The sequence below is a fragment of the Diceros bicornis genome, chromosome 20, assembly GCF_020826845.1.
Source record: "Diceros bicornis minor isolate mBicDic1 chromosome 20, mDicBic1.mat.cur, whole genome shotgun sequence".
NCBI classification, from domain to species: Eukaryota; Metazoa; Chordata; class Mammalia; order Perissodactyla; family Rhinocerotidae; genus Diceros; species Diceros bicornis.
This window is the reverse complement of record NC_080759.1, coordinates 5,111,471-5,136,591: the sequence shown is the minus strand read 5'-3', so window position 1 is coordinate 5,136,591 and position 25,121 is coordinate 5,111,471. Positions and strand designations below refer to the sequence as shown.

Here is a 25,121-nt window from a genome sequence, read left to right as displayed (position 1 = left end):
TTGTTCTGCCACTCCGTCTGTCCACGACAAGGGCAGAGAGAAGGGCCTGTCTTGCTCTGCGGGGAGGCCGAGCAGGGGCTGCCTGGCACAGTTGGTTGGGGATGCTGGGGCACAAAGGGCTGGTGGACAGGGACCAGGGGAGGGCAGCAACCATAGGGGGTTGGAGGGCCCCAGAACGTGTTCTTTCCTCCCATGGAGTTAAAGCAGCAATGTCACGGTTAGGGGACAAGCAGAGAAGGATGCGCAAAGAGCAGAAGTGAGACAGTCTGGGCTTGAGGATGGCCAGGCATCTGGAGCCAAGAGGGCAAACAGGAGAAGATAATGCAGCTTCAAAAGCCACGATGATCCGGGGCCACCTCCGAAGTAGCTCTTGAGACGAGAATCTAACACCGCTAATCTTGGAAGAAAAGCAACAATTCGTTCCTGCAGAAATCCAGGTCAGTCGTAAGACAAAGAAGAGAAAGACAATGGCATCCTCTGTCCCTGCGAGTGAGGACGGCCGGCTCGCCTCCTGCTCCTCCTCTGCTGTCCCTTCTCGGGTGCGCTGCCTAACTCCCCCTCGGTCTGTTCCCAGTGGCGCCTCCTTTTTATCGGGACTTCTGATTAAGAACCGACCAGATGGCGGAATTCAGTTGCTGGCCTCTTTCTCCACGCCTGCCCTTGGCAGTTCTCCAGGAGCTCAGCAAACACTACCGACTACTGAGGCAATGGTGGGCCCAGGACAGAAACCAGATTTTACTAGAGTGGCGGTTCTTGCTGGCGGTAACTCTGCCCCCAGGGGACACACAGCCACATCTGGAACATTTTTGGTTGTCACAACTTGGGGTGAGTGTGTACTACTGGCATTAAGTGGATGGAGGCCAGAGATGCTGTTTAACATCCTATAATGCACAGGATGGCCCCCCCAGCAAAGAATGACCTGGCCCGAATGTCAATGGTGCTGCGGTTGAGAAACTGCTCTAGCAATTTGGTCCTCACCAACTTGAGGTTACCAATGATCCTTCGTGTTTCTAGCAAGCCCAAAGAGCCATCTCTGAAGTCCACCTCCTTGGGCCTTAGTTTCTGTTTGGGGGAAAAAGAAACTAGGCCCCCTTGCTCCTGATTGCCAGAATAAAAGAGCTGGGTATAAAAGTGTCTATCACTTTATTAAGCTGCTCAGTAAGTGGCAGAGCTGCAGGGATCTGCTTGTGCAACTCCCTCTTCCCGGCTTGGCTTAACACCTCTGTATCCTTCAAGGCTTGGCTTGGGCCCAGCCACCTCTTCTGAAGAAACTTGCTGGAATCTCCCGTGCCCCCAAGCTGGCACTAGTCGTCCCTGATTCTGTCCCCATGACTTCTTGCACCACCTCTGTTGCTGCACTGACCACCCACTCTGAACCCCGTTATTCCCATGAAGGGGGCACTAGAATGTCCCTTCTCCAGGCACAAGGGGTCATCTCTGTCCCAGGGACCCAACCCACAGTGCCTGGCACAATCAGCCCTTGCTTCACTGAACTCTGGGCCCACCCAAGACACACGGTTTCCCAGAGATGAGAAAGGGAGGCAGTACGTTAATAAGCCCCTTTTGGGGACAGAAAACGGACCCTACAGCCTAACAGAAAGGGGAGATTCCCAAGTCCCCACCTGCTTCCCCGAGTCACAGACCTGGACCTGAGGGAGAGTCTTGCCCAGGGACCTCCAACCAGCAGGATGTAGCTGAAGCTTTGGGAACAGGTGCAACGTGCAAAAGCACATTCGGCACAACAGATTTCTATGTGGAAGATAAGAGAGCAGTAAAAAAACCATTTTTAGATATAAACTGTAGAATGGAAAGCTGAAGAAAAGTAGGATCACTGCAATGGAGACTCACCAGTTGGGGGCTGCATAAAATCTATATGCCTCTGAGGAGGCTGTATGCTGGAAACACCAAGATTATCAAGAGGGGTTGGGTTTCAAAGTTGAGAAACTCTGACTGAGGCCAATCTCTTCATTTTCAGGTGAAGAAACAGACAAAGAGATTTGACAGAGGTCAGGACCTCCAACACAAGACCCTCTGTGAGAGGCTGCCTGGCTATGCTCCTGGTGCAGGCAAGAGACAACAGCCAAGGCCATGCAACTGGAAGATTCCAGACCTGTTCGTGGACAGGTGTCCAGGCCAGGGCAAGCCCACACTCAATGTCTGCAGGAGGTACGACTTTGGGCTCTAATCCTGTGTCCTGGGGCAAGCGAGGCAGACAGCCATCTTCCAGAAGGGCCAGAACATTCTGGAAGTGAAGGAGGTGGTTATCGCTGTGGCCCTCTTTCCATTCAAGCTATCCAGATTCATCTCTTGAACGAGCTATAAACTCAGGCTCCCCAGCCCTTCTGGCAGATCCCATACAAGGATCCCCACAGTCAGGAAGGAAGAGAAATTAAATTAAGAGGAAAAAACCACCAGGTACAAGGTCCTTGCCAGAGCTGGGCCCATTGGATGGTGAAACAACTTTCCAGATGACCATGTCACCTCCCACTGCTCCTCGATGCCTTAAGAGGGGACCCCAAGACTAGAACACACCTTAGGAAGGTAGAAGCTGGGACCCAACTGCAAGGCACAATGTCCCCATCAGACCCCACTTCAGATGGAGGTGCCGGAGAGGCTTTTCCTTAAAGATCCCTGGCACGCAGGGCGCCCGGGAGAGAAGGGAAGGCATGCTGGCTGGCTGCTCTGCCTCTCCCAGGCTGAGCTCACAGCCGCCCGCGGGGGACAGATTTCCTGTATGTCGTCGTTTTTACCCATTTAAGTGCAAGGATGAAACCCAGAGGAGGTGGTGACAGCCTAGCACACTCGGGTGCACGCACACGCACTCCTTCCCTTCTGAAACCCAGTTCCGGCCCCACTGGGGGCCCAGAGGCTCCTACCTTGCTCCCTGGAACCCCAGGGGGCTCCAGCCAGCCCTGTCTTAGGAGAGTGGAGCGGTTTTCAAGTCCCAAATACTGGCCCTGAGGGTGCTGGGACTCGCCCCGGGCCAGCAGTTGGGGGTGAAGTCAGGAAGATGATGAATCAAGAGGGGAAGGGGGGCCCCCAAATCTCCATGAGCTATACCCCAAGGTCGGTACAGGGCTACTCTAGACCTCTCCTCCTCCCCAGGCCCACCCTGGACTGGCTCTCAGTTCTTGCAACTGCTTCTACACCCTTTCCCCCCCTCCTATCCCTCATTTCCCCCCTTCTCAATGGGGCCGGCCACCACACCAGCGGCTTCGGAACCTCTCGCATTTACTGAGCACCCACTGAGTCCCTGGCGCCGCCCTCCCTCAGGCACCATTCCTCCTCCCCTTCACCCGTCGGCAGAGGCCCCCAGGCCGTCCCCTTCCCCCTAATCGCTCCCCAACTGCCCCCCCCCTCGGCCTTACCCCTCTCCCCTAGCCTGGGCCTCTCACCTCCCCTCCTTGTCTCTCCCCCTCCCAGCCCCGTTTCGTGCGATCCCTCAACTACCACTTAAGCCACGTCCTCTTCAGAGAAGCTGCTCAAAGCCACAAGACCTGCCCCCCACCCGCCCGCAACTCCCTCACCAGGTCATCCCATCAACTTTCCCCTTCGCCCCGCTCTCACCGCGGCTCCGACATTCCCCGCACGACCCCCACGCTCGTTCCCGCCCTCTCGCCCCTGCCCTCGCCCCCCCCATTACCCCTCAGCTCCGTTCCCCTACGAGGCAGCCCGCCGATGCGAGCTTCGAGATCGAGCCCCCAAAGCGCGGCCGCACGACACTCACCTGGGCCTCGGCCGCCGCGCGCCGCGGGTCCCGGGCCGGGTCGCCGCCCGGCCGACAGCCCGCCGCTCGTCCAACCGCCCCGCCCCGCCCCGCCGCGCCCGCCGCGCCCGCCGCTCCCCCGCGCGCTCCCGCTTCCGGGTTCCGGAGGGGCGGGGCCGGGGCGTGACGCAAGCGCGCCATTGGGGCGGAGCGCTACGAAGCCCCTCCCCTCCCCGTCGAGCTGCACTGGCCGCCGCTTTCTGCCGCTGGTGGGCGAAACCAAGTGTGAGGGGAGGACAGAGAGGCGCGCACGCAGGGGTTGCCCGCTCCGCCCGCACCCACGCTCCCCGTAGCCTGCGGTCACCCCTCTGCAGCGCCGCAATATAGCCCGGCCCGGGGAGAGGGGGCGGTGACCGGACTTGAAAGGCCGGCCTTCGAGTTGAAGGCGGGAAAATGGCGGATTCCTCGGGGCGCGGTGCCGGGTGAGTTGAGGCGCCGCAGGTCTGGATTCGTGGGTGCCGGCCAGAAGGCCATAACCGAGGGCTGGGAGTAGAGGGGCAGCAGAGTTGGGGAAGAGGGGTCTTTGGTGAGTCGGATCTCACCTCACTAGGAACCACGGAGGATGCGTAGGCCCTGAGGCCCCTGGGGGGTTGCGGCCTCTGCGCATGCTCGGAGCGCGGCCGCTTGACCAGGCCGCGAGTTCGAGTCCTTCCGCCGCTTCGATCCGGGGCCATCTCTGGCAAGTGGCTTAACTTGTCTGGACCTTGCTTTCCTCTGCTGCGAAACGGGGCTGATGACGCCGCTGCTCAACCCTGTACGCCTTGTGTGAGACTTAAAAGCTGTTAGTACAGTGTCTGGCCCCTAAATGTAATCTGTCGCTATTAAAATTGTCATTTTGGAGTGGACAAGTGCTGGACCACTAAAGTATCTCGTTTAATACTCCCACCCGCTTTTTTCCTATGCTCCCCATTTACAGATGAGATCATGGGGGCTCAGGGAGGGAAGGTCATTTGCCCAGGGTCACACAGCAAGAACAAGAAAGACAGATCTCGAACACTTACCTGATGCCAGGCATGATTCCAGATCTGTTTGTCTTATTTGTTCGTTCGACCGATGTTTGTTGTGCCAGTGCGAATTAACATTTAACAGGCCAGGTAAAATCACTTGCGTTTCCTCCACAGCCCCATGCTCTAACTGTGAGATTGACATTAGTCTCTCCCACGTACAGGGGAAGTAGCTAAGGCTGGCATAGGTGCGGTGAGCCCCCTTCGCCCACTCCAAGGTCCCTGCAGCCCTGAGCCCATTTAGTTTGACTCCAGAGCCCTGGCTCACACCCCTGAGGAAATCCTTGCTCTGTCTCTTTCCAGCTCTGAGACTTACCATGGTGACCTGTTTAAGCCTCAGATCATGTTTAGAAAATGAGGAAAAGCAGGCCAGCAGTTAGGGATTTGTAGGGTTGGGAGGATTCTGTGAAGGAGCAGAGCTGCTGGTGCCCAGTGATCATTTGTTAAGTTGCCTCTCCCCACTGTGGCCTGGAGGTGTCCCCCAGTACGGCCTAGGTCTCACCTTGGGGTCCTCAGGGCCCGCTGCATAGGAGGTGGCTGCAGTGAGCTAGGCCTGGCCGCTCAACCTGCTCCCCCCGCGTTGCTGGTCTCTTCCTCACATCCTCCTTTTCCTGCTCACCCAGGCTAGAAACCTGGGAGGCATCCCGACCCGCCTGCACCCTCCAGGTGATTAGAATTTCTAATTAGAATTTCTAAAGTGGTTTCTACCTCGTGCTTTTTTCTTTCCTATTAAGCCAGGCTTCATTCTTTCTTTACCTAAATTGAGGTGAAATGCACATAACATCAAATTAACCATTTTAAAGTGGGTGCTTCAATGGCATTAAGATATTCACAGCATTGTGCAACCACCATCTCTATCTAGTTCTAGAACATTTTCGTCAGCTGAGAAAGACACCCTGTATCTATCTGCATTCACTCCCCATTCTTCCTGCACCCAGTCTGCTCCTGGCAACCATACATCTGCTGTCTATCTCTGTGGATGTGCCTGTTCTGCACATTTCATACAACATGTGGCCTTTTGTGTCTGGCTTCTTTTCGCTCAAGATAATACTTTTGAGATTCATCCATTTTAGAATGCATCAGTACTTCATTCCTTTTTAGGGCTGAATAATATTTCTGGTTTGTTATTTCTTGACATGAGTCTTACAGCAGCCTTCTAAGTTCTGTCTTCAGAGCCATGCTCCCGATCACCCATTCACCATGCTAGGGGCTCTCAGCCTTGACAGTGCTGACATCTGGGGCCGGATTATCTCTGTGGTGGGGGCTGTCCTGTGCACTGTAGGGTGATGAGCAGTGTCCCTGGCCTCCACCCACTATGCCAATAGCAACCCCCTCTGTTCTGACAGTCACAGATGTCTTCAGACATTGCCAAATGTCTCTTGGGGATCAAAATTGCCCTCGAATGAGCACCCCTGAGTTATTTGTATGACAAATATTTATCAAGTGCTTCCTGTCTGCCAGGCTGTTTCAAGACTGGATGTTTATGTGTCCGTGTCCCATCCCTCCCACCTCGTCCCCGAATTCATATGTTGAAGCTGTAACCCCCTCTGTGGCTGTATTTGGAGATGTGGCCTCTAAGAAGTAATTAAGGTTAAACGAGGTCATAAGAGTGAGGCTGTGATCTGACAGGACTGGTGTCCTTATAAGAAGAGATGCCAGAAGGCTGGCTGGCTTGCTCTTGCCGGCACTCTGCCTCTGTGCATGCACACGAAGGTGGCCACCTACTTGCCTGCACCTTGACCGTGGACGTCCAGCCTCCAGAACTGCGAGAGATAAGTGTCTGTTGTTTAAGCTGCCCAGTCTGGTCGTATTTTGTGATGGCAGCCTGAGCTGACTAATACGCAGGCACTGAGGAACACTGAAGAACAACAGCAGACCTGGTCCCTGTCCTTCTAGAACCTTGGAGCCTGTCTTCCTTCCAGCCGCCTGTGGTCTGATGGTGTCCGTCTCCTGCCACCTGTAGGAGGGCTCTGCAATTAGGGTCTGCGGGTGAAAGCCACAGCGCCTCCTTTTTTGTACGGCCAGCAAGCTAAAAGGTTTGCACATTTTTAAATGGTTGTAAAAAAAATCAAAAGAAGAATAATATTTTTTGACACGTGAAAATTGTATGAAATTCAAATGTCAACGTGTGTAAATAAAGTTTTATTGGAACAAAGCAGTGCCTCTTCTTTCTGCATCATCCGTGGCTGCTTCGTGCTACAATGGCAAGGCTGGGTAGTTGTGACTGTGAGTATATGGCCCACAGAGCTGAAAATATTTGCTGTTGGCCCTTTACAGAGAAAGGATGCCGACACCTGGGCTCTAGGAACAGGTCCGAGCCCTTAAGGTGGGAATTCAGAGTCTCCAGCCCGGCCTCTCCTTCTGGTCCTGTATCTCTGTCTGTCTTCTCCAGCTAAGCCACAGGGTTGGTCATTCCTGTTTCCACACCATTTTCCTCTGCCATGTGCCCCTGGCTTTGTTGGTCCCCGTCTCAGAAGGTCCTTCCCTATGCACTTTGTCGCTCACCTGTCCCCACCCCTTTGCCTGTCTGGGGGCTCGCTCTTCATGCTTGCCTGACGTGAAAATGCTGCTCTTCCTCACAGGAAAGGAGCTCCGTCTCCTGGTCGCTGCGCATCCCCAGTGGCATCCCGTAGGCACAGAGATGCCTGATGAGTTAACGCACCCATGGTTTAAGTTGGGATCTTTGAGGCTCGGCAAAAGTACTCTGTCTTCTTACTCTGGACCCTTCTCAGCTCAGGTGTTGGGCTATGGCCATGTTGTCCCAGGTGACTGAGGCTGGGGCTCTGTGTCCCTCTTCCTGTTGAGGGGCCCCGCCTGGCAGAGATGGGCGCTGGGGTGGAGGATGCTGGGACTGGGCTGTCTGGAGAGAGCCAGGGCTCCTCGCTGGCTTCCCTGAGCTTATTCAACGACATTGACAATAACCCCGTCTCCCTCTCTTAGGAAGCCTTCCTCAGGGGGTCCCGGTACTCCTAGTGGCACCAGGACAAAAGGAAGAAGAGCACAAGGTGAGTAGAATTGGAATCTACCTCATGATCCAGTGAAATAAAAACTGATTTTTTTTTTTTTTGGTAAATGCTTTTGGGGAAGAAAAAACCAGGCCAGAGCAAGAGACTGGGGACTTTATTTCCTTCTAGTCACACCTTTGGAGACTCCGAGTTTGGTCACCCAGCTCTGCAGCCAAGGGTGCGAGAAGACCTGGTGGGGGTCATCTAGGGCAGTGGGCCCTTCTAGCCAGGGGGGGGTCGCGTTCTGTGCCCAGGAGTGTCATTTGGCAGCGTGGGTGAGGAGAGCGTAAGCTGAATTCATTATTGAACATCGAAATTTCATTTCTTCTCTGTAAGCGTGTCAGCCCCTCAGGGTGCCCACATGGCTGATGTCCACCTGTGGGCCTGGGTCATGGTTAACAGTCCCCTTTGACTCTTGGCAGTGCCCAGTGTGGGCGGTAGACTCGAGGATCTCCCTCACTGAGCTCAAGCATCTGACACGATGAAGTATTGTCTTCTTTTTTTTGTGTGTGTGTGAGGAAGATCAGCCCTCTGCTAACATCTGCCAATCCTCTTTTTTTTTTTTTTTTGGCTGAGGAAGACTGGCCCTGGGCCAACATCCATGCCCATCTTCCTCTACTTTATATGGGACGCCGCCATAGCATGGCTTGCCAAGCAGTGCGTCGGTGCACGCCTGGGATCCGAACCAGGGAACCCTGGGCCGCTGCAGCGGAGCATGCGCACTTAACTGCTTGCGTCACCAGGCCGGCCCCTGAAGTATTTTCTTAAAGTGTGTTGTGTGCCAGTGCACGTCTCAAAACCTAGAGCAGAATTCTAGTTCCAAGTGACCGAAGGTTTATATGTGACAGCGTTGCTTGATGACTTTGTCTGTAGCATCTATTACATGTACACACGGTCTGGTTCTCGAACACAGATTATATCCTCCATTGTAACATTGCTTCTCTGGGAAATCCACCCCTGTTTAAAACAAACAGGTGCCTTCTAGTTTTCCAGAAACTTGAAACAACTTTTCAACTGTCTGAGGAACCCACTGCCTCAGATTCTTCCGAGATGAGCAAAACCCTTTGCTGATGGGATTAGAAAGACCCAATGCAGGGTGGTGTCCCCTGCTTGGAACTGGGGGTGTCCTTTACCCAGATCTCTCGCTCGACATCCAGTGGCAGACCCTTGGTGTGGCTTGATTCTCTCCCCCGGAGCCATCCTAGTGCTGGTCTTGACCCTTAGGTGCCTCCTGCCCTGTTGTCCGAGCCTGCTCTCCCTGCAGACATGGCTCTTCTCTGCTGGGGCATGCGCCGGCCACCACCGCTCTGTGTCCAGCTCCAGGCCTCCCGTTGACTGTGGGTGCACCTCCTCCTCTCAGGGTTGCAGCTACAACCCAAATCCCCAAAGGAAGACGCAGATCCTGGCGTGAAGATTGGGCTGAAATCACAGTCTCACTCTGCTGAACTGTCGAGGTGTGTGATGTGGACCACATCACTGTTCCTGGGTCTCTTCAGTAAAAAGGGAGATCCCTGAGCTCTAGAGGCATCTAGGAAACGTCCAGGATCATGCAGTGGATGCGTCATCGCTGAGCACCTACTTCCTGCGGGTGGTGGAATGTAGCAGCAAGCAAAACAGACAAATTTCCTGCCCTCAGGGAGCTTGTCTGGGACACAGGCAGCACATCCCATGGAGAAGTCAGGAGACACCAGGTGTGATGGATAAAACAGCAGGATGGGCGTAGCTTCCGGGTCTGAGGGAGGTGCTGGGCTGAGCAGAGCCATGAAGGAGGGCAGCTGCGGGAGCGAGGCTGCTGGTGGGAGGAACAGAGGGGTCATGGTGGCGGAAACGGGCTGAGTGAGGGCGCTCGGAGCAGCAAGGTCAGAGGGATGCTCCACTGGTGGAGCAGGACCTGCAGGGTGCCCGGAGGTGCTCAGGCTTCCCCAGCTAATGGCTCCAAAAGGCAGCCTGCTCTCAGCTGCCAGAGGGGCAGCCATCCCAGAGGACACAGGATGTTTCCAGGAGGAGGGAGCGGTGAGCCCTGTGCCCAGCACTGCTAATGGCTCAGAACGAGGGCTGAGAATGTGCAGGTGGGCTTCAGAGCGGGGAGGTCTTGGTGGGCTTCCTGGAAGGAGTTTCTTTGGTGAGTGGTGATTGTGAGAGCCAGACTAGTGGGGGGATTCCAAGACAGGAGGGAGGAGAGGAAGAGGAATGGACCTTGTAAAGGGGAGCCAGAGGGGGTGGGTGGGAAGAGAATTAACAGTGTGCCTGGTGGAGAGAGGAACTGGGGTGGGGAGGGGAAGGAGGGTTGCCAGGGCAGTTTCCTTATCGGGGGAGGGCTGGGCTCTAGACCCAGAGTAGGGGGTTTGCCTTGCCCTGAAGCACAGAGGTTCCTCCACATGACGGGGCCAGGAAATGGTCCTGAGGTTGGGAGGTAGTTAGAGGCCGAGGTGAGAGGGTCTCCTGGGGCTGCTTCTGTCTCCCCAGTGAAGTAGGAAACAGGTCACCAGCTGACCAGAGGAATGGGCCTGGTGTAGCTGGTGGGAGGAGAAGGTATGAGGGAGGGTCCGGGAGAGAGGGTTGGGAAACAGAACAAGACTGTGGGTGATCACTGGGCCTGTAGCAAGAGCCCCCGGAGGTTGGGGGACGGGTGGGTTTCCTCCATCCACCTTCAGCGCCATAGGGGCAGGCATGGAAGGGGGCCCAGGACTGGACTGTCACCAAGGGATATGGCTATGTCTGAGAAGGGCCTCGGTGCTGAGTGCATCTCAGGGGAGTGGTGCTATGATTGGTGAGGGGGTGAGGGGCTGTGAAAGGCAGTAGCATGAGTGGATCATAGACAGACCCAGGTGGGGAAGGAGCGGTGGGGGTCCCGACCAGTGGGAGTGAGTTGGGGAGGGAGGAGGAGGCAAAGAGGTGGCCCTCTGTGGAAGATCTTTCTTTCTTTCCCTCCCCTGCCCGAGTCCACTTTCTGCTTCATCCTTTGCCACGTATTCCTTGATCTTCCTTTGTCATAGCTCCTGTAGATCTCTGTGGCTCCACCCCTAGCCCAGGGACTTGTGTACAGTAGGTGTCCCATACGTGTTCTTGCATGCAGTAGGTATCCCAGACATGCTCAAAGATGCTGAAGGACAAGATCTGAGAGGAGCAGGGAGCAGCTCCCCTGTTCCTGCTGTTGAGCAGGGAGGGCCGAAGAGCCCAGCTCTCGGGTGGGGGATCTTGGGACCGTGGGGATCCTCATGCTCCGCTCTCATAGTTCTGTTATAAACCAGCAGCATGTCCCCGCAGGTGGAAGAGTGGTCGAGTCCCGGTACCTGCAGTATGAGAAGAAACCCACCAAAAAGGTAACGTGGAGTGCACACGTGAGACGGCTCTGGACGGGGCTGTGACAGACTTGAATTCTGAGACAGTGTGAGAGGAGCCCGGCCTGGCAGCGTTGGAGACTTTGCCCAGTTGCCTTTGAGGTTGTGGTGCCCTTCATGCCGAGTCGAGTGTCTCTGTCGTGAGCAGCCGATCGCTTTGAGAATCCCTTTTGCAAAGTCGTGATCTCTGTTGAAATTTGAAATTGTTCTCGCCTTTCAACTCGGGAATTCCTTTCTGGATTCTGTCCTGAGCAGTTCTGTTGAGTGCCCAGCACACGGTCCCTGGCCTTGGCTGGTATTTCAAAAACACTTGCAGGCTTTTAGAGAAAGACTGTGGGAAAGTAGGACGTGCCTGAATCACCAGTGCTAGGGAAGAGCTTAGTGAACTACCTGCAGTCACACCATGAAGATTGTGACACCACTGAATGTGATGGCCTGAAGTACTTAGCACCATGAGCACGGGCTTTGTGTGAGGTTTATTGAAAACAGATTACCCAATTACGTATTTTATTTCAGTGTGTAGGCACTGAGAACATGGTGAGGTGAAGGTTGTGTTACTCCTTCTGTTTTCCGAATCTTTGTTTATGGTAAAGTTAAGGTAGATATTAATGTCTTCTACCTGTCTCTTACTCTGGTAGGGTGAATGTCAGGTTCTTGATAATGTGACTTAAGATCTGGCTTGAAGAAAAAGGATACCTTTGAGCAAACCAATACAGTTTTTGGAGTGATTTTTTTTTAATGGACTTAGTTTTTTAGAGCAGTTTTAGGTTCACAGCAAAATTGAGCAGAGGTACAGAGATTTCCCATATATCCCCCTGCCCGCTACACATGCACAGCTGCCCCCATTATCAGCATCCCCCCCAAGTGGTGCATGTTTACAGTGGATGGACCTACATTAACACATCATCACTGGAGTCCATGGTTTACGGTAGTGAAGTGATTTTCAACAAAGGATCACAGTCCACGCTTCGTAATTTTAACATTGCCTTGCAGACTTGGTTACAGCACCCCCGTGTGTCTGCATGCTGTAGTATTTTAGATTTTTGAGAACTTCTCTGATTTCTTTATTTCATCTTTTAAATTAAAGGATAATTTACATAGAGTAAGCGTCATTCTTTTCAGTGTGCAGTTCTGTGAAATTTTTTTTAAATTATTTATTTATTTATTTTTTTCCCCCAAAGCCCCAGTAGATAGTTGTATGTCATAGTGCACATCCTTCTAGTTGCTGTATGTGGGACGTGGCCTCAGCATGGCCGGAGAAGCGGTGCGTCGGTGCGCGCCCAGGATCCGAACCTGGGCCGCCAGCTGCGGAGCACAAGCACTTAACCTCTAAGCCACGGGGCCGGCCCTAGTTCTGTGAATTTTGGCAAACACATCCAGTCACGGACCCACCACAATCAAGATACAGAACAGTCCATCACCCCCAAAATCCCCATGTACCCCAATGGAGCCGCCCCCTCCCCACTCCAGGCAACCTTGATCTGCCTTGTGTCCCTGTAGCTTTGCCTTTTACAGAAAGCCATTTAAAAAGTGTCACACGGGATGCAGCCTCTTGCATCTGGCTTCTTTCATGTAAAGAGCACATTAGAGGTCCCTCCCTGTCGTTGCCTGTCACAGTTAATCTCAGTTCCTTTTGATCGCTGAAGAATATTCCACTGTATGGATGGACCACAGAGTGCTCAGCCATTCACTAGTGAAGGACATTTGATTGGTTGCCCGTTTCTGGCGGTTATGAACGAAGCCACCTCAGAGGTTCCCGTGCAGGATTGCGTATGGCTGGGTTCTCATTTCTCCCAGCTGGGGGATTCCTGGGTTGCAGGGTGAGTGTGTGTCTCACTCTGAGAAGCCGCCCCGCTGGCATCCAGAGTAGCTGCAGCATCTTCCCATCAGCCACAGAGGAGAGCTCTGGTGAGAACTTTGAGATTGAAGCCGTTCTAGGGGGTGCGAAGTGGCATCTGATTGTGGTTTTCATTAGCATTTCCGTAACATCTTTTCATGTGTTTATGGGCCATTCTTATATCTTTGGTGATGTATCCAAATCTTTTGCCCATTTTTTGTTGGGTTACTTGTTTTTATTATTGAATTTTGAGTGCTCTTTCTATATCTTGAATACCAACCCTTTATGGTGATTTGCAAATATTTTCTCCCAGGCTGTAGCTCGTCTTTTCAGTCTCTTAAGGGTCTTGTGAGAAGTGGAAGTTGTCGATTTTGATGAAGTCCAGTTTATCAATTTCTGCTTTTATGGATTGTGCTTTTGGTGTCTCATCTAAGAAATCTTTGCGTAATCCAAGATCACAAAAGATTTTTTCCCATGTTTTCTTCTATTAGTTTTATAGTTTTAGGTTTTACGTTTAGGTCTGTGGTTTATTTTGAATTAATTTTTGTATCTGGTGTGACGATGGAATCGAAGTTCATTTTTAAGCCTATGGATCTCCTCTTGTTCCAACACCATTTGCTGAAATGACTTTCCTTTCCCCATCGTATTTTCTCATCACCTCTGTCGAAACCCAATTGACCATATACGCGCACATCACTTCTGGACTCTTTCTCTTCCATTGTTCTGTGTGTCTATCCTTAGGTTAGTTCCACACTGCTGAGATTACTGTAGCTTTGTAGCAAGTCTTGAATTCAGGTAGTGTGAATTCTCGCACTGTGTTCTTTGCCAAAACTCTTTGGCTTTCTAGTTTCTTTGACTTTCCATATAAATTTCAGACTTAGCTTACTGTTTTCTACCAAAACTCCTGCTAGGATTTTGATTGATTGAGTCTATGCATCAGATTGTGGAGAGTGACATCTTGAAAACACAGAGCCTTTCAATCCATGAACATACTGTACCTCTCCATTTATTTAGGTCTTGGATTTCTTTCAACAGTGTTTTGTAGTTTGCAGTGTACAGACCTTCCCATGTTTTGTTAGGTTTATACCTAAGTATTTGGTGTTTTTTAGTGCTGTTATACTTGATACTGTCTTTTAATTTCCAAAATTGTTCATTGCTTGAAATATGATTGGTTTTTTTATATTGACCCTGTATCTTGTAATCTTGCTAAACTTACTAGTTTTAATAGCATTTTTTAATACATTTTGGGGTTTTCTACGTGAGGAATTGTATCCACAAGAAGAGGTTTTTTGTTTTGTTTTTTTAAATACTGATTTTGCCAGTTTTTGCCAGTTTTTTAGTTGCTTTTATTGAGGGATAGGCTTTTGAAGTTTCCTCCTCTGTCTCTTTTTGTTATATCATCTCTCTACATGCATACATTTTTTTTTTTGCTGAGGAATATTCGCCCTGAGCTAACATCTGTGCCAATCTTCCTGTATTTGTATGTGAGTCACTACCACAGCATGGCTGACAAGTGATGTAGGTCCACGCCTGGGAACTAAACCTGGGCCGCCAAAGCAGAGCATGCCGAACTTAACCACTATGCTACGGGGCTGGTCCCAAGAAGAGTTTTATTTCTTCCTTTCCTATCTGTGTGCCTTTTATTTCTTATTCTAGGGCCCCCAGTACAAGGTTGAATAGGAGTGGTGTCCATGCACTGAAACAGTCTCGCTCTTTACAAGGTTTCTTTTTGCTTTTATATTATTATAACAGCTTGCTAGCTCCATGTTTGCTTTCTTCTAAATTTTGAAGATTAATACCTGTACAAAAACTTCGTTTTTCCTGACTACCAAAGTAACATGTTCTCCCTAGAAAACTGGCAAATAACTAAAAACTATACAGAAAAATCAGTCACCTGTAATCTGCTGTGTCAAACATAATCACCAGCAAACATTTTGGTAGTTTCCTGTAGTCTATGCGTGTGGGGGCATCCTTTTTGACAAGATTAGTTCGTTCTGTTTATATGCAATTAAATGTCAGAACTCCTTAAGCCTCAAAGTAGGAGCAAATGCAATCTGCACAGACCACGAAGGGGCCCCTTCTCATGAAGAGGAGGTGTCTTGTCCCCTAAATGTTACATGTTCCCCTAACAGGCTTCTGCAGCAGATGCATTAAAGACCAGTGGGAAGATGCCTGAAGGTGGAAGGAAACCCCACCCACTCCATAAGAGCAAAGGTACGTAATGATGGAGGAACGGGGCGAAACGGCTCTGAAGCTCAGGAAGTGATGAGCGTGGTGGTGACTTTTGTTTTCAAGTAAGCTAAGTTAAGACTCGCTCTTTCCTTTCTGGGAGAAGGGGAAGGAGCAAGGCAGAGAGTTTCAGTATAAGGACAGATTTGGGGCGTGTGGGTGCTGAAGGGGGATGACGAGGGAGTTGGGGGGAGGTCTCTTCCTTCCTGTGTGGCCCCAGAAAGAGCCACGTTGCCATCCTGACACTTCCTTGTGGCACCAGTTTCTTTCAGGTGACTGTTTTCTTGCCAGCACTCCGACAGCAGGGCTCTCAGAGAGCGCGTGAGGACTTGTCCTCCTGCCTGTCACTGCCGTGGGTTGGGTCTTCCTCTTAATGGCCTCCCCAGACGCCTCCTTCTAGAAGCTGTCACCAAAGTGATATGAAAAACTTTCAGTTTTTCTGATTCTGGACGTGACAAGTGTTCATTATTAAAAAATGGAAAATGTAAACCAGGAGGGCAGAAGCTCCCTCATGGTCCCTGTTGGCATATTTGGTGTTCAGTTCTAGTCAATGTGCTCATTCTAGAAGTCCAGGAAGACCTCTCCCTAGCATAGCACTTTGTCCACCTCCTCTCATGCCCGCCTCTCCAGCAAGAGTGGGCAGCTCTTTTGCATGAGAGCAATTCACAAGAAGCAAAACTGTTTCTCGGCCCACACCCCCTCGTTCAAAATGGTGACAGCTTTGAGTCACATAGGAAAAAAATAAGCATGTTCTTTTACAACTTAGATTTCCTAATTTATTGTTCAGATTAAGGGTCAGCAGACCTTTTCTGGGCCAGATGGTAAATGTTTTGGGCTTTGCAGGCCAGATGGTCTCTGTCACAAAGACTTAACTCTGCAGTTTACAGTGGAAAGCAGCCACAGAGCATATGTACACAAATGGACGTGGCTGTGTGCCAATAAAACTTTATTTACAAACATAGGAAGCGGCCCAGATTTGGCCTGCGAACTATAATCTGCTGATCCTGGTTTTGATGTTTGTCGGAATTTGCACTGTTCCTTGACCCAGGCATAATTGAGAAACAGGCACATGGAGCCAGCCTTCTATTTTTTTCTCACGCAGTTGGGTTGAGAGCCACGCGTGAAGCTGGGAAAGCTGGCATGACTAGAGGGGTCACAAAATGGGTCTGCCATATCTTAAAATTAGACTTCTCAACTGAGGGTGATTCAGACTTGGCAATGTTGGGAGACATATTTGGTGGTTATGACTGAAGGAGGAGGTGTGCTCCTGGCATCTGGTGGGTAGAGGCCAGGGAAGCTGCTCAACACCCCACAGTGCCCAAAACGGCCCCACGACAAAGGATTATCCGGCCCCAGATGTCAAGGCTGAGAAACCATAATTCAAACCTAACCATGATAATTTAGAGGAACTGCTTGTTGGAGTTCCACTGTATGGCTTTATAGGAAATTACTTTTCTTAATGGAAATGCTGTGCACACAGATGACAAAACATTTAACCACGGGAAAAGCAACAGCAACAGTGTCACCATCTCCCACCTCTGGTTCCCAGCTCCTCACCCGGGAGGCAACTGCTCTCAATAGGTTTTTTTAATCTAGATAGAGTTTTTAAAAAACTCTGACACGAATGGCCCCATACCCTACACGTTATTGTGATTTTGCTCTTTGTATTCCACATGTCCAAATTCTCAGCTGCACAGTTGTTCATTAAATAGTTTTCTGTTTAGTTCCTAACACGGCAGAGTGTATTTTATATCCCATCTGTTCATTTGCTGTCCTCTGGAGCCCTTCCTTAATTGAAGGCTGAAGCACACCAGTGCCCATTTTAGAGGGTGGGAGGCATCGTCTCACCTTTTTAAATAGAGGCTAAAAGATGTAGGGAACTCCCAGGGAAGATGAACAGTCTTCATCTGCCAGAAAAAGAAGGAGAAGAGGGGCTGGCATGGTGGCATAGTGGTTAAGTTCACGTGCTCTGCTTTGGTGGCCTGGGGTTCGTGGGTTTGGATCCTGGGTGCAGACCTACACATCACTCATCAAGCCATGCTGTGGTGGCATCCCACATACAAAATAGAAGATTGGCACAGATGTTAGCTCAGGGCCAGTCTTCCTCACCAAAAAAAAGGAAGGAAAAAGAGCAGAGGGCAGAACAAGTCTGTGGCATGTGTCAGACTCATGTCCTGAACACAGCGTCTTTCATTAAACCAAGCAGAAAGACTTATTTGCATCTTTTGGTTATAAAGAATGCCTCTCTTTTCTAGTTCTGCTTTAAAATATGTTCAAGTTGATGACTGGGAATTTCCAAATGTTTTTCAGCCTTCTCGGCTACATTCATGTGCCACATAATGATGTTTTGGTCACCAGTGGACCATGTACATGACAGTGGTTGCATAAGATCAGCACCATGGAGCCTAGGTGTGTAGTGGGCTAGACCATCTAGGTTTGTGTAAGGACACTGTGATGTTCGCACAACGATGAAATTGCCTAATGACGCATTTCTCAGAACGTGTCCCCATCGTTAAGCAACACATGACTGTACTACCTTGCCAGAAGCTGAGGTTTGGGGCCAGCCCCGTGGCATAGTGGTTAAGTTCGGTGCGCTCCACTTTGGTGGCCCGGTTTCGCAGGTTCAGATCCCAGACGCGGACCTATACTGCTTGTCGGCCATGCTGTGGCAGTGACCCACATACAAAATAGAGGAAGATTGGCAACAGATGTTAGCTGAGGGCGAATGTCCCTCTAGCAAAGAAAAAAAAAATAGAAGCTGAGGTTTGGGAAGCAAGTGGTATTGTGCAAAGAAGTTGCCTGCTTCTTGGCTCTGGGAGAGAGTGTCTCGCTGACTGTGCTGAGTTCTGGGGACTCTTGTTGGGCCCACAGATGGCTGTAGACTTGGCAAAGGTGACCTGCAGTCCACGTTGCTAGAAGGGCACGGCACAGCCCCGCCTGATCTGGATCTCTCGGCCATCAACGGTAACTCGTTCACCTCACCTTTTCCTGGCTGGGGGTTGCAGTGTGTCTCCGCGGGCTTCCAGAGCACGTGCTCCTCACCTTAAAAATGCTTTTCTTGATTTTAGACAAAACTATGATGAGAAAGACTCCACAGTTAGAAAAAACAGTGTCCAAGAAAACTGAGTCGACGTCATTTTCTGCCTCGAGGAAAAAGAGCCCCGTAAGTGTCCAGACTGGAAGGGAAGCTCTAACAGGTTGTATAAATCTGATGAACTCCTGCCTTGTGCCAGGTACCAGGTGAGGCCTGGGCTCCAGGAGTGAACAAACTAGTCTGCCTTTTAGGACACGAAGCAAGACCACACGTGTTCTTAGAGTGTTGGTGGAATTTGAGTTTCTCCTAGTACACATACAGGAGGACAGGGAAATGCAGGAGCATGTGACCTATGAGACTGGGGCCTTGTCTTTTGGTGCTGTGCTAGGACTGGCCCTGTCCTCTGGCAGGAGGATGGCCAGGCTGTGGTCTCCCCCGGGTGGGAGGCCCAAGTCCTGGTTCTGATGAGGCGCCAAGTTGCTGGGTGCCTTCACACTGGCCCTTGACTGCCCAGCCACCAAGAGGGGACCAGAACACCTTCATCCTTTTTGCAGAGTGCCCGAAAAGACTAGCCAAGGAAATGGAAACAACAGGTCGATATACAGGAGAGAGTTATCAAATTACTGAATTAAATAAAGTACATGCAGGTTAGGGTTCTGCCTTCCCCGGGAGGTAGAGAGCTAGATTTACAGCAGTTCGTTGTCAACCAGAAGTGTCTTTTCCTTCTCCTTAAGGATCTGTCTGAAGCGATGGAGATGATGGAATCCCAAACCTTACTCCTGACTCTCCTGACTGTAAAGGTGAGAAGAGAACCTCAGTCACACGTGATGTGAGTGGAAGGTGGCTTCTGTCAGCCACAGAGGTGAAGTCCCCTCTGGCTGAGCTCTCGTTTTGCACTTAGCAGATGGAGAACAGTCTCGCTCTGTTCGAAGAGAAGGCAGAAAGGAATTTATTAGTAATGTGCGAAGAGAAGGAGAAGCTACAGAGAAAGGCCCACGAGCTGAAGCGCAAACGTCTCCTCTGTCAGAGGAAGCGGGAGCTGGAAGGCATCCTTGACGCTCAGGTCAGCTGTGACCACAGTCTCCGAGCCACATGTCCCATTGGGGTCATCCCGTTAGAAAAGTTTATGGAGGGTGTCACTGCTTGCCTGGCTCTGAGTCTGTGCCTGGCTTCTGACACCACCACTGTGGGTCTGTGACAGTTTATGAGAGGACAAGACTAATGTCGACTGCCAGCCAGCAAGACAGACTGTCCCTTCAACACACGTGCACGTGTTCTTCAGGCACCTGTGACTTGTGCCCAGTGACAGGAAGCCTCACTCCTCCAGGCCTCTCCTGGGGGCCAGGGTGCTGGTGGGAGACGTGGTCTTGGTGCCGTGTGGTCAGTGTGTGGATGAGGGAACGGGGTTCCTTACCCAGGGTCTGTGTGTCTGGGCTGCTATCACAGAGTACCACAACCCCGGTGGCTCCGACCACTGGCGCTCCTTCTCTCTCAGTTCCGGAAGCCAGAAGTCCGAGATCAAGGGGTTGGCAGGGTTGGTTCCTTCTGGGGGCCATGAGGGAAGGATGTGCCCCAGGCCTCTGTCTTTGGCCTGTAGATGGCCGTCTTCTCCTGGTGTCTCTTCTGTTGTCATTCTCCCTGCACACAGGTCTGTCTCTAAATTTCCTCCTTTTATAAAGTCACTGGTCATAATTGAACAGGGCCCACCCTGATGACCTCACCGTAACTCATTTACCTCTGTGAAGACCCTGTCTCCAAGTCAAGTCACATTCTGAGGTGCTGGGGATTGGGATGTCAACAGAGGAATTATGGGAGGGGGGCACAATTCAGCCCGTAGGGCCCAGTGTGTGCACGTGAGTGCACCCTGCGCCAGGCTCTGGGCTGAGAACGGGGTCCCTGTCCACATGGAGTGGAAGGAAAAGATGACAAATAAATCATTACAAACACCTATGAGGATCTGGGCAGCGTGTACAAAGGAAAAGGGGGTTGCTGGGGCAGCCTTGTGGCAGGCAAGCGTTTCACCTCAATGCTCCGAAGCAGGAGGGCCCAGCTTTTTTGGGTTCACTGTGATCCCAGTCGAGGGCCTGGCCCTGGGATGTGCTGGAAGGCAGACGCATGTCCCTAGTGAGGAGGCCTGGGCCACCTTGCTATTGGCTGGGCCGTCAGTGGGTGGCTGGGAGTGAGGGCAGAGCCCACTGCACCCCTGGAAGCTTCCCGGAGTATTCCCTAGGAGATCCTGAAGAACAATGCTGTATCTTAACCTCGCTGAGCACATAACTGCAGGCTCTTGTCTCACGGGCCCCTTTCTCTCCTGCCTGCAGATGGAGATGCTCAGCCCCTACCAGGCCGTAGCTGAACGCTTTAAGGAGCAGTACAAGACATTTGCAACGGCTCTGGACGCCACAAGGCATGAGCTGTCCGTGCGATCGGTCCACATGGACGGAGACGGGCAGCGGTTCTTAGGTAGGAAATAGGGTGTCTGCTGGGCGAGAAGCAGGACAAACCACCAGTGCGTGTTGGTGCTTCCTGCGAGCCAGGTGCCTTTATCCCTTCGTGTCATATCACAAGCTTCCTCTCGGGTCGATGGCACGCTCTCCCATCAAATGGCAGAGGACGCAGGGGGCTGAAGGGACTGTGGTTTTCCAGGGTGTGCCCCCAAGTAGGGACCATGCTGGGATTGGAAGCCAGGTCTGTGGGCCTCCCCGGTGATTTCCTCCCTGCTGAAAGGCGTTTCTGGGGGGCAGCCTGCTATCCCCCAGCCTTGGAGTGAGCTCTACAAAGTTGCCTTGGCGGCTGGGGAGCGACAGGGCCCCCACCTTGTCCTGCTTTCTAAGCAGAGCTGTGGCATCCCTTTCCTGCACGGAATTCCACCTGACGCTTCACTTGAGGACACGGGCAAGTGTGAGAAGTGCCGGGCTCGACTTTAAGATTCCCTTTAGGGCAGGTGTCTCCCGAGGCAGGTGTTCCGCTGCCCTGGAGTGCAGTTGTTTCCAAGCAGGTCTCTATGAGCCATCTGACTGCGTTTTGCTTGAGGCTGATGTGGTAAAACATTGCCACCTAAAATCGGTTGGACTTTCTCTCCAGAACTTGCCACAAATGCAGTTCAGGATCACAAAGGGTGTTGTGTATTGGCAGTCTCAGACAGAGACGATTTTTAATAAAATCAGGCCTTTTCCAATGTGAAATAGTGTATGTGTGACATGGAATCTTGAAAAATGAGCCTTGTTGAATGATTTTCCGTGTCCAAGTTTCCAATTTTATAGTCACGTGCCGCATAACGACGTTTCAGTCAATGACAGACCGTATAGATGGCGATGGTCCTGTAAGATCAGCGCCACATGGCCTAAGTGTGGAGGAAGCTAGGCTGTCTTCTAGGTGTATGTGAGTACACTCAGTGACGTTTGCACGACGACGGAATCACCCAGTGGTGCATTTCTCGGAACGCGTCCCTGTCGCTAAGCGACACATGTCTGTAACTCTTGGACTGTCTGTGATGAGTTCCTTAGGTAGTTGCCAGGAGCTGGGACTGGGGAGTGTCTGAGTTTCTTGTGGTTGCTGTGACAAATCACAAACCGGATGGCTTAAAACAACAGAAATTTATTCCCTCCCAGTTCAGGTAGTCAGAAGTCTGAAATCAAGGCGTTGGCTGGGAAATACTTTCCAGAGGCTCTGAGGGCGAGTCCGTCCAGGCCTCTCTCCCGGCTTCTGGTATTGCTGACTGTTCTTGGCCTTCGTGGCTTGTGATAGCCTTGCTCCCATCTCTGCCTCCGTCTTCATGCAGCCTTGTCCCTGAGCACCTCTGATTCTAAATTTCCCTCTTTTTGGAAGGACACCAGTTATTCGATTAGGCTCCACCCTAATGACTTCATTCTAACTCAGTTATGTCTACAGAGACCCGTTTCCACTTAGGTGACATTCTCAGGTACTTGAGATTAGGGACCGAACATTTCTTTTGGGGAAGACACAATTCAGTCCACAATAGGGGGAGTAGGAGGGTGTGTGTGTGAGGTCCTCATAAGGTGCCCAGAATGTTACCATAACATGCAGTTGTGATGGGCGTAGATGTGCAGAGGCGACGTGTACCAGGAGCAGAGAGATGCTGATTTTCTTAGAGCAGGTGGGACACACAGCACGGTTGCAAGCGGCTCTCTGCTGGGGTTGGGGTGCAGAGATGCTGGGAATGGGGAGTGGGAACTACAGGTTTGTTTTTAAATTACTCACAACACAGGCTTTCTCAACCTCTTAACGTTGGTTTCTGGATGCCAAGTGGCGTTCCAGGTCTGTTCTGATGACCACCTGGGTGGTGGACACGCCTGACCCACGATCTCAGGCCACCATGATCCCAGGCCAAGGGGCACAGAGGCGGTACCAGTGCACAGATGCCTTCCTTCGTGACCCTTCTGCTGCTCAGCTCTTCACAATTCCAGCACAACATGAGGGCGTTCCAGTGAAACAAGAAAAATCCAATCAGCCACCCAGCTCTTGCATCCGTTGCTTGGGGCACCTTGAAACCCAGGGCTGACGACCGCTTGTCCCTTCCAGATGATTTGCAGCGGGAATTGACGACCACCCACCATCTGCTGGGAGAACTTGGCATCAGCAGTTCAGAAGAAAATGGGAAAGTGCTTGACCTGCTGAGTGAACTCAAGGAATTGACACGAAAGAAGGATCTGGAGCTCCGAAGGTATTTCAGAAAATAGTTTAAGAAAAAGATAGGCCCTCTCCTGGCAGAGCTGGGCAGTTGGTGGCTGCACCGTGGAGCAGTGCGCTGAGCTCTGGAGAGCAGGCAGTGCTGGTGTCCGCAAGGGAACCAGGGTGCACGGGTCCAGCAAGGCGGGAGAGGGGAATGTGCAGAAGCCTTCAGCTCTCCTAGGGCCCAATGTGAGTGTGCAGCAGCAGAATAGGCAGGGGATGATGGTCTCAGCTCTCGTTCACTTCCTCAGAGCAACATAGCAATCCACTGCTCTGGGAGCTTGTTCATGTTTTAAATGTCTTCCAGGATCAGAGCTGGGGCGTCTTCTTGGGACTTCTTAGTGAAGTATAAACACATACAGAAAAGGCGCAGATCTTAACAGCACAGCTTGATGGGTTTCACAAACGTGCCACTGTGGAACCAGTCCCAGGCCAAGCACAGCCCACGCCCAGCCCCCCACACCACCCTGGCCCCCTTCCCTCGCTGTTGATGCCTCCCCGGGAGCTTTCTAACCGTGAGGCTTTCCCCACATCTTCCAGAGAAGAATCTTGTTTCCCTCTCCTTTACAATGCTAAATATGCTTCCCAGGATGCCTGGAATCTTTGAAACCTCCTGTGGCGTTTCTTTTGTTGATATGTGCCCTGGATGATGATATCAGGATGCACCAAAGGGTTCTGGATTGCCAGGGTCACGGGTTCCAGTGGTTAAACGCGTTCATTTAGTACCTACTTCCCTGCCGCCACTTATGTTGAATGAGGGCTGAGACGTTATCCCATTCCGGTTCTGTCTCCCGTTCTCTGGACGGTTCCTGAGGCAGCACTGGTATACTCCCTAAATATTTGTCGAACACACACAAATGACTCTTTTCTTGCATGCCTGCCTGGTCCCGTTATTGGGGGCCACCCTGTTTGAGTTCTGTGCCGGCAAATCTTGTTTACTGCCCTTTGCCACAAGCACAAGGAGGGTTGGCGTGAATCCACCTCCCCTGCACGGCAGCCTCGCAGGTGAAGAGTCTTCATCCATCCTGTCATTTCCACAGGAGCTTTGCCCAGGTGCTGGAACTTTCCGCCGAGGTGAGTAAAGAGGCAGCCTTAACCAACCAGGAGGTCTGGGAAGAGGTCCAGGGCCCCACAGCCCCCACCCAGTGGTATTTCAATCAAGAAGGCGCCTGCGGGGAGACTCAGGACGAGGGCAGGGGCCCCCTCCTCTACAGCAACGATGAGCCACGTGCGCAGTGAATCCACGCACAGCCCGTGCCCCCAACCCAAGTGGGGCCTTCCTGCAAACCGTCGGGAAGAAAGCACGTCCTGTGCCGCTGTTCAGGGCACATGTGTGCCAGAGTGGCACATACGTGATATTCTGGAAACCTGAGCACTTTATACACTTAATTTAGCAATATGGCTATTTTTGTTTGATAATCTCATTTGATTTTTTTTTTTGTGAAGAAGACTAGCCCTGAGCTAACATCCGATGCCAATCCTCCCCTTTTTTCTTGAGGAAGAGTAGCCCTGAGCTAACATCGCTGCCCATCTTCCTCTACTTTATATGGGACACCGCCACAGGATGGCTTACCAAGCGGTGCGTCAGTGCGCACCTGGGATCCAAACCTGCGAACCCTGGGCTGCCGAAGCGGAGTGCACGCACTTAACTGCTTGCGCCACTGGGCCGGCCCATCGTTTGATATTTAAAAAATAAAAGTTTTGCAATTGAGCCTTTTTTTCCATGTAAGGGGGCAGTAGAAGTCACGTGTTGTCTCAGGTTCTTCCAAATGGCTGGTCCTGAGTCTCGGGCCCTCTTGGGACATCATGAGCAATTTCACTTTCCAGATGATTTCCTGTCCTTCAGTCACAGGGCAATTCTGTTTAATCCCCGACAGTGTTAGGAGTTGGCCCTCAGGTAGAAATTCCCCATCTGGTCCAAAGTCCCAGTAGCCATCTATGGGAGGCATCTGCTGGTTTTTGCCATAAGCTGCAATCTACGCTGCACACTGGGCTGTGGCACGGCGAATTTGCGCACCCAGCTCTCAAGGTCCTGTCTACACTGTGTGGGCTCCAGCAGTCTTGCTGGTTCTCATTCACATGCCTTCTGTGTTTCGACACCGCGGAGGGGAGAAGCAATATCCTCCACCACCATGCAGTCGGTGGGCAGAGACGCAGCCGCTTACCTAAAGCCCGTTCCAGCCAGGGTGCTTTTGTCCAACTTGCCCTCCAGT

At 51.7% G+C, this 25,121-nt stretch overlaps 2 protein-coding genes across 10 annotated transcripts in view; one reads left to right on the top strand and one right to left on the bottom strand.

The window, feature by feature from the left end:
* MYO9B (myosin IXB) overlaps positions 1 to 3,791 on the bottom strand; it is an 86,899-nt gene extending 83,108 nt beyond the window's left edge. For 5 of the 8 annotated variants that reach the window (XM_058563653.1, XM_058563652.1, XM_058563656.1 and 2 more), the window contains exon 1: positions 3,728 to 3,790. The gene's annotated coding sequence lies outside the window, so the exon portion shown is untranslated. Of the gene's footprint in view, positions 1 to 3,727 lie in introns of all 8 variants that reach the window. The other 3 variants (XM_058563650.1, XM_058563651.1, XM_058563654.1) reach the window with 1 other exon arrangement.
* Positions 3,792 to 4,011: 220 nt separating this feature from the next.
* On the top strand, positions 4,012 to 24,619 carry HAUS8 (HAUS augmin like complex subunit 8). Of its 2 annotated transcripts, none has more exons than XM_058563647.1 (11): positions 4,012 to 4,188; positions 7,711 to 7,775; positions 11,043 to 11,098; positions 15,086 to 15,167; positions 18,054 to 18,146; positions 18,251 to 18,345; positions 18,951 to 19,016; positions 19,118 to 19,279; positions 20,538 to 20,679; positions 22,759 to 22,900; positions 23,949 to 24,619. In XM_058563647.1, exons 1-11 carry the CDS (start codon positions 4,160 to 4,162, stop codon positions 24,145 to 24,147), a joined length of 1,131 nt encoding a protein of 376 aa, XP_058419630.1. In that variant the 5' UTR covers positions 4,012 to 4,159; the 3' UTR covers positions 24,148 to 24,619. The 2 variants fall into 2 exon arrangements, with proteins under 2 accessions (XP_058419630.1, XP_058419631.1); XM_058563648.1 differs by having other exon boundaries at positions 4,013 to 4,188; positions 19,121 to 19,279.
* The last annotated feature ends 502 nt before the right edge of the window (positions 24,620 to 25,121 follow it).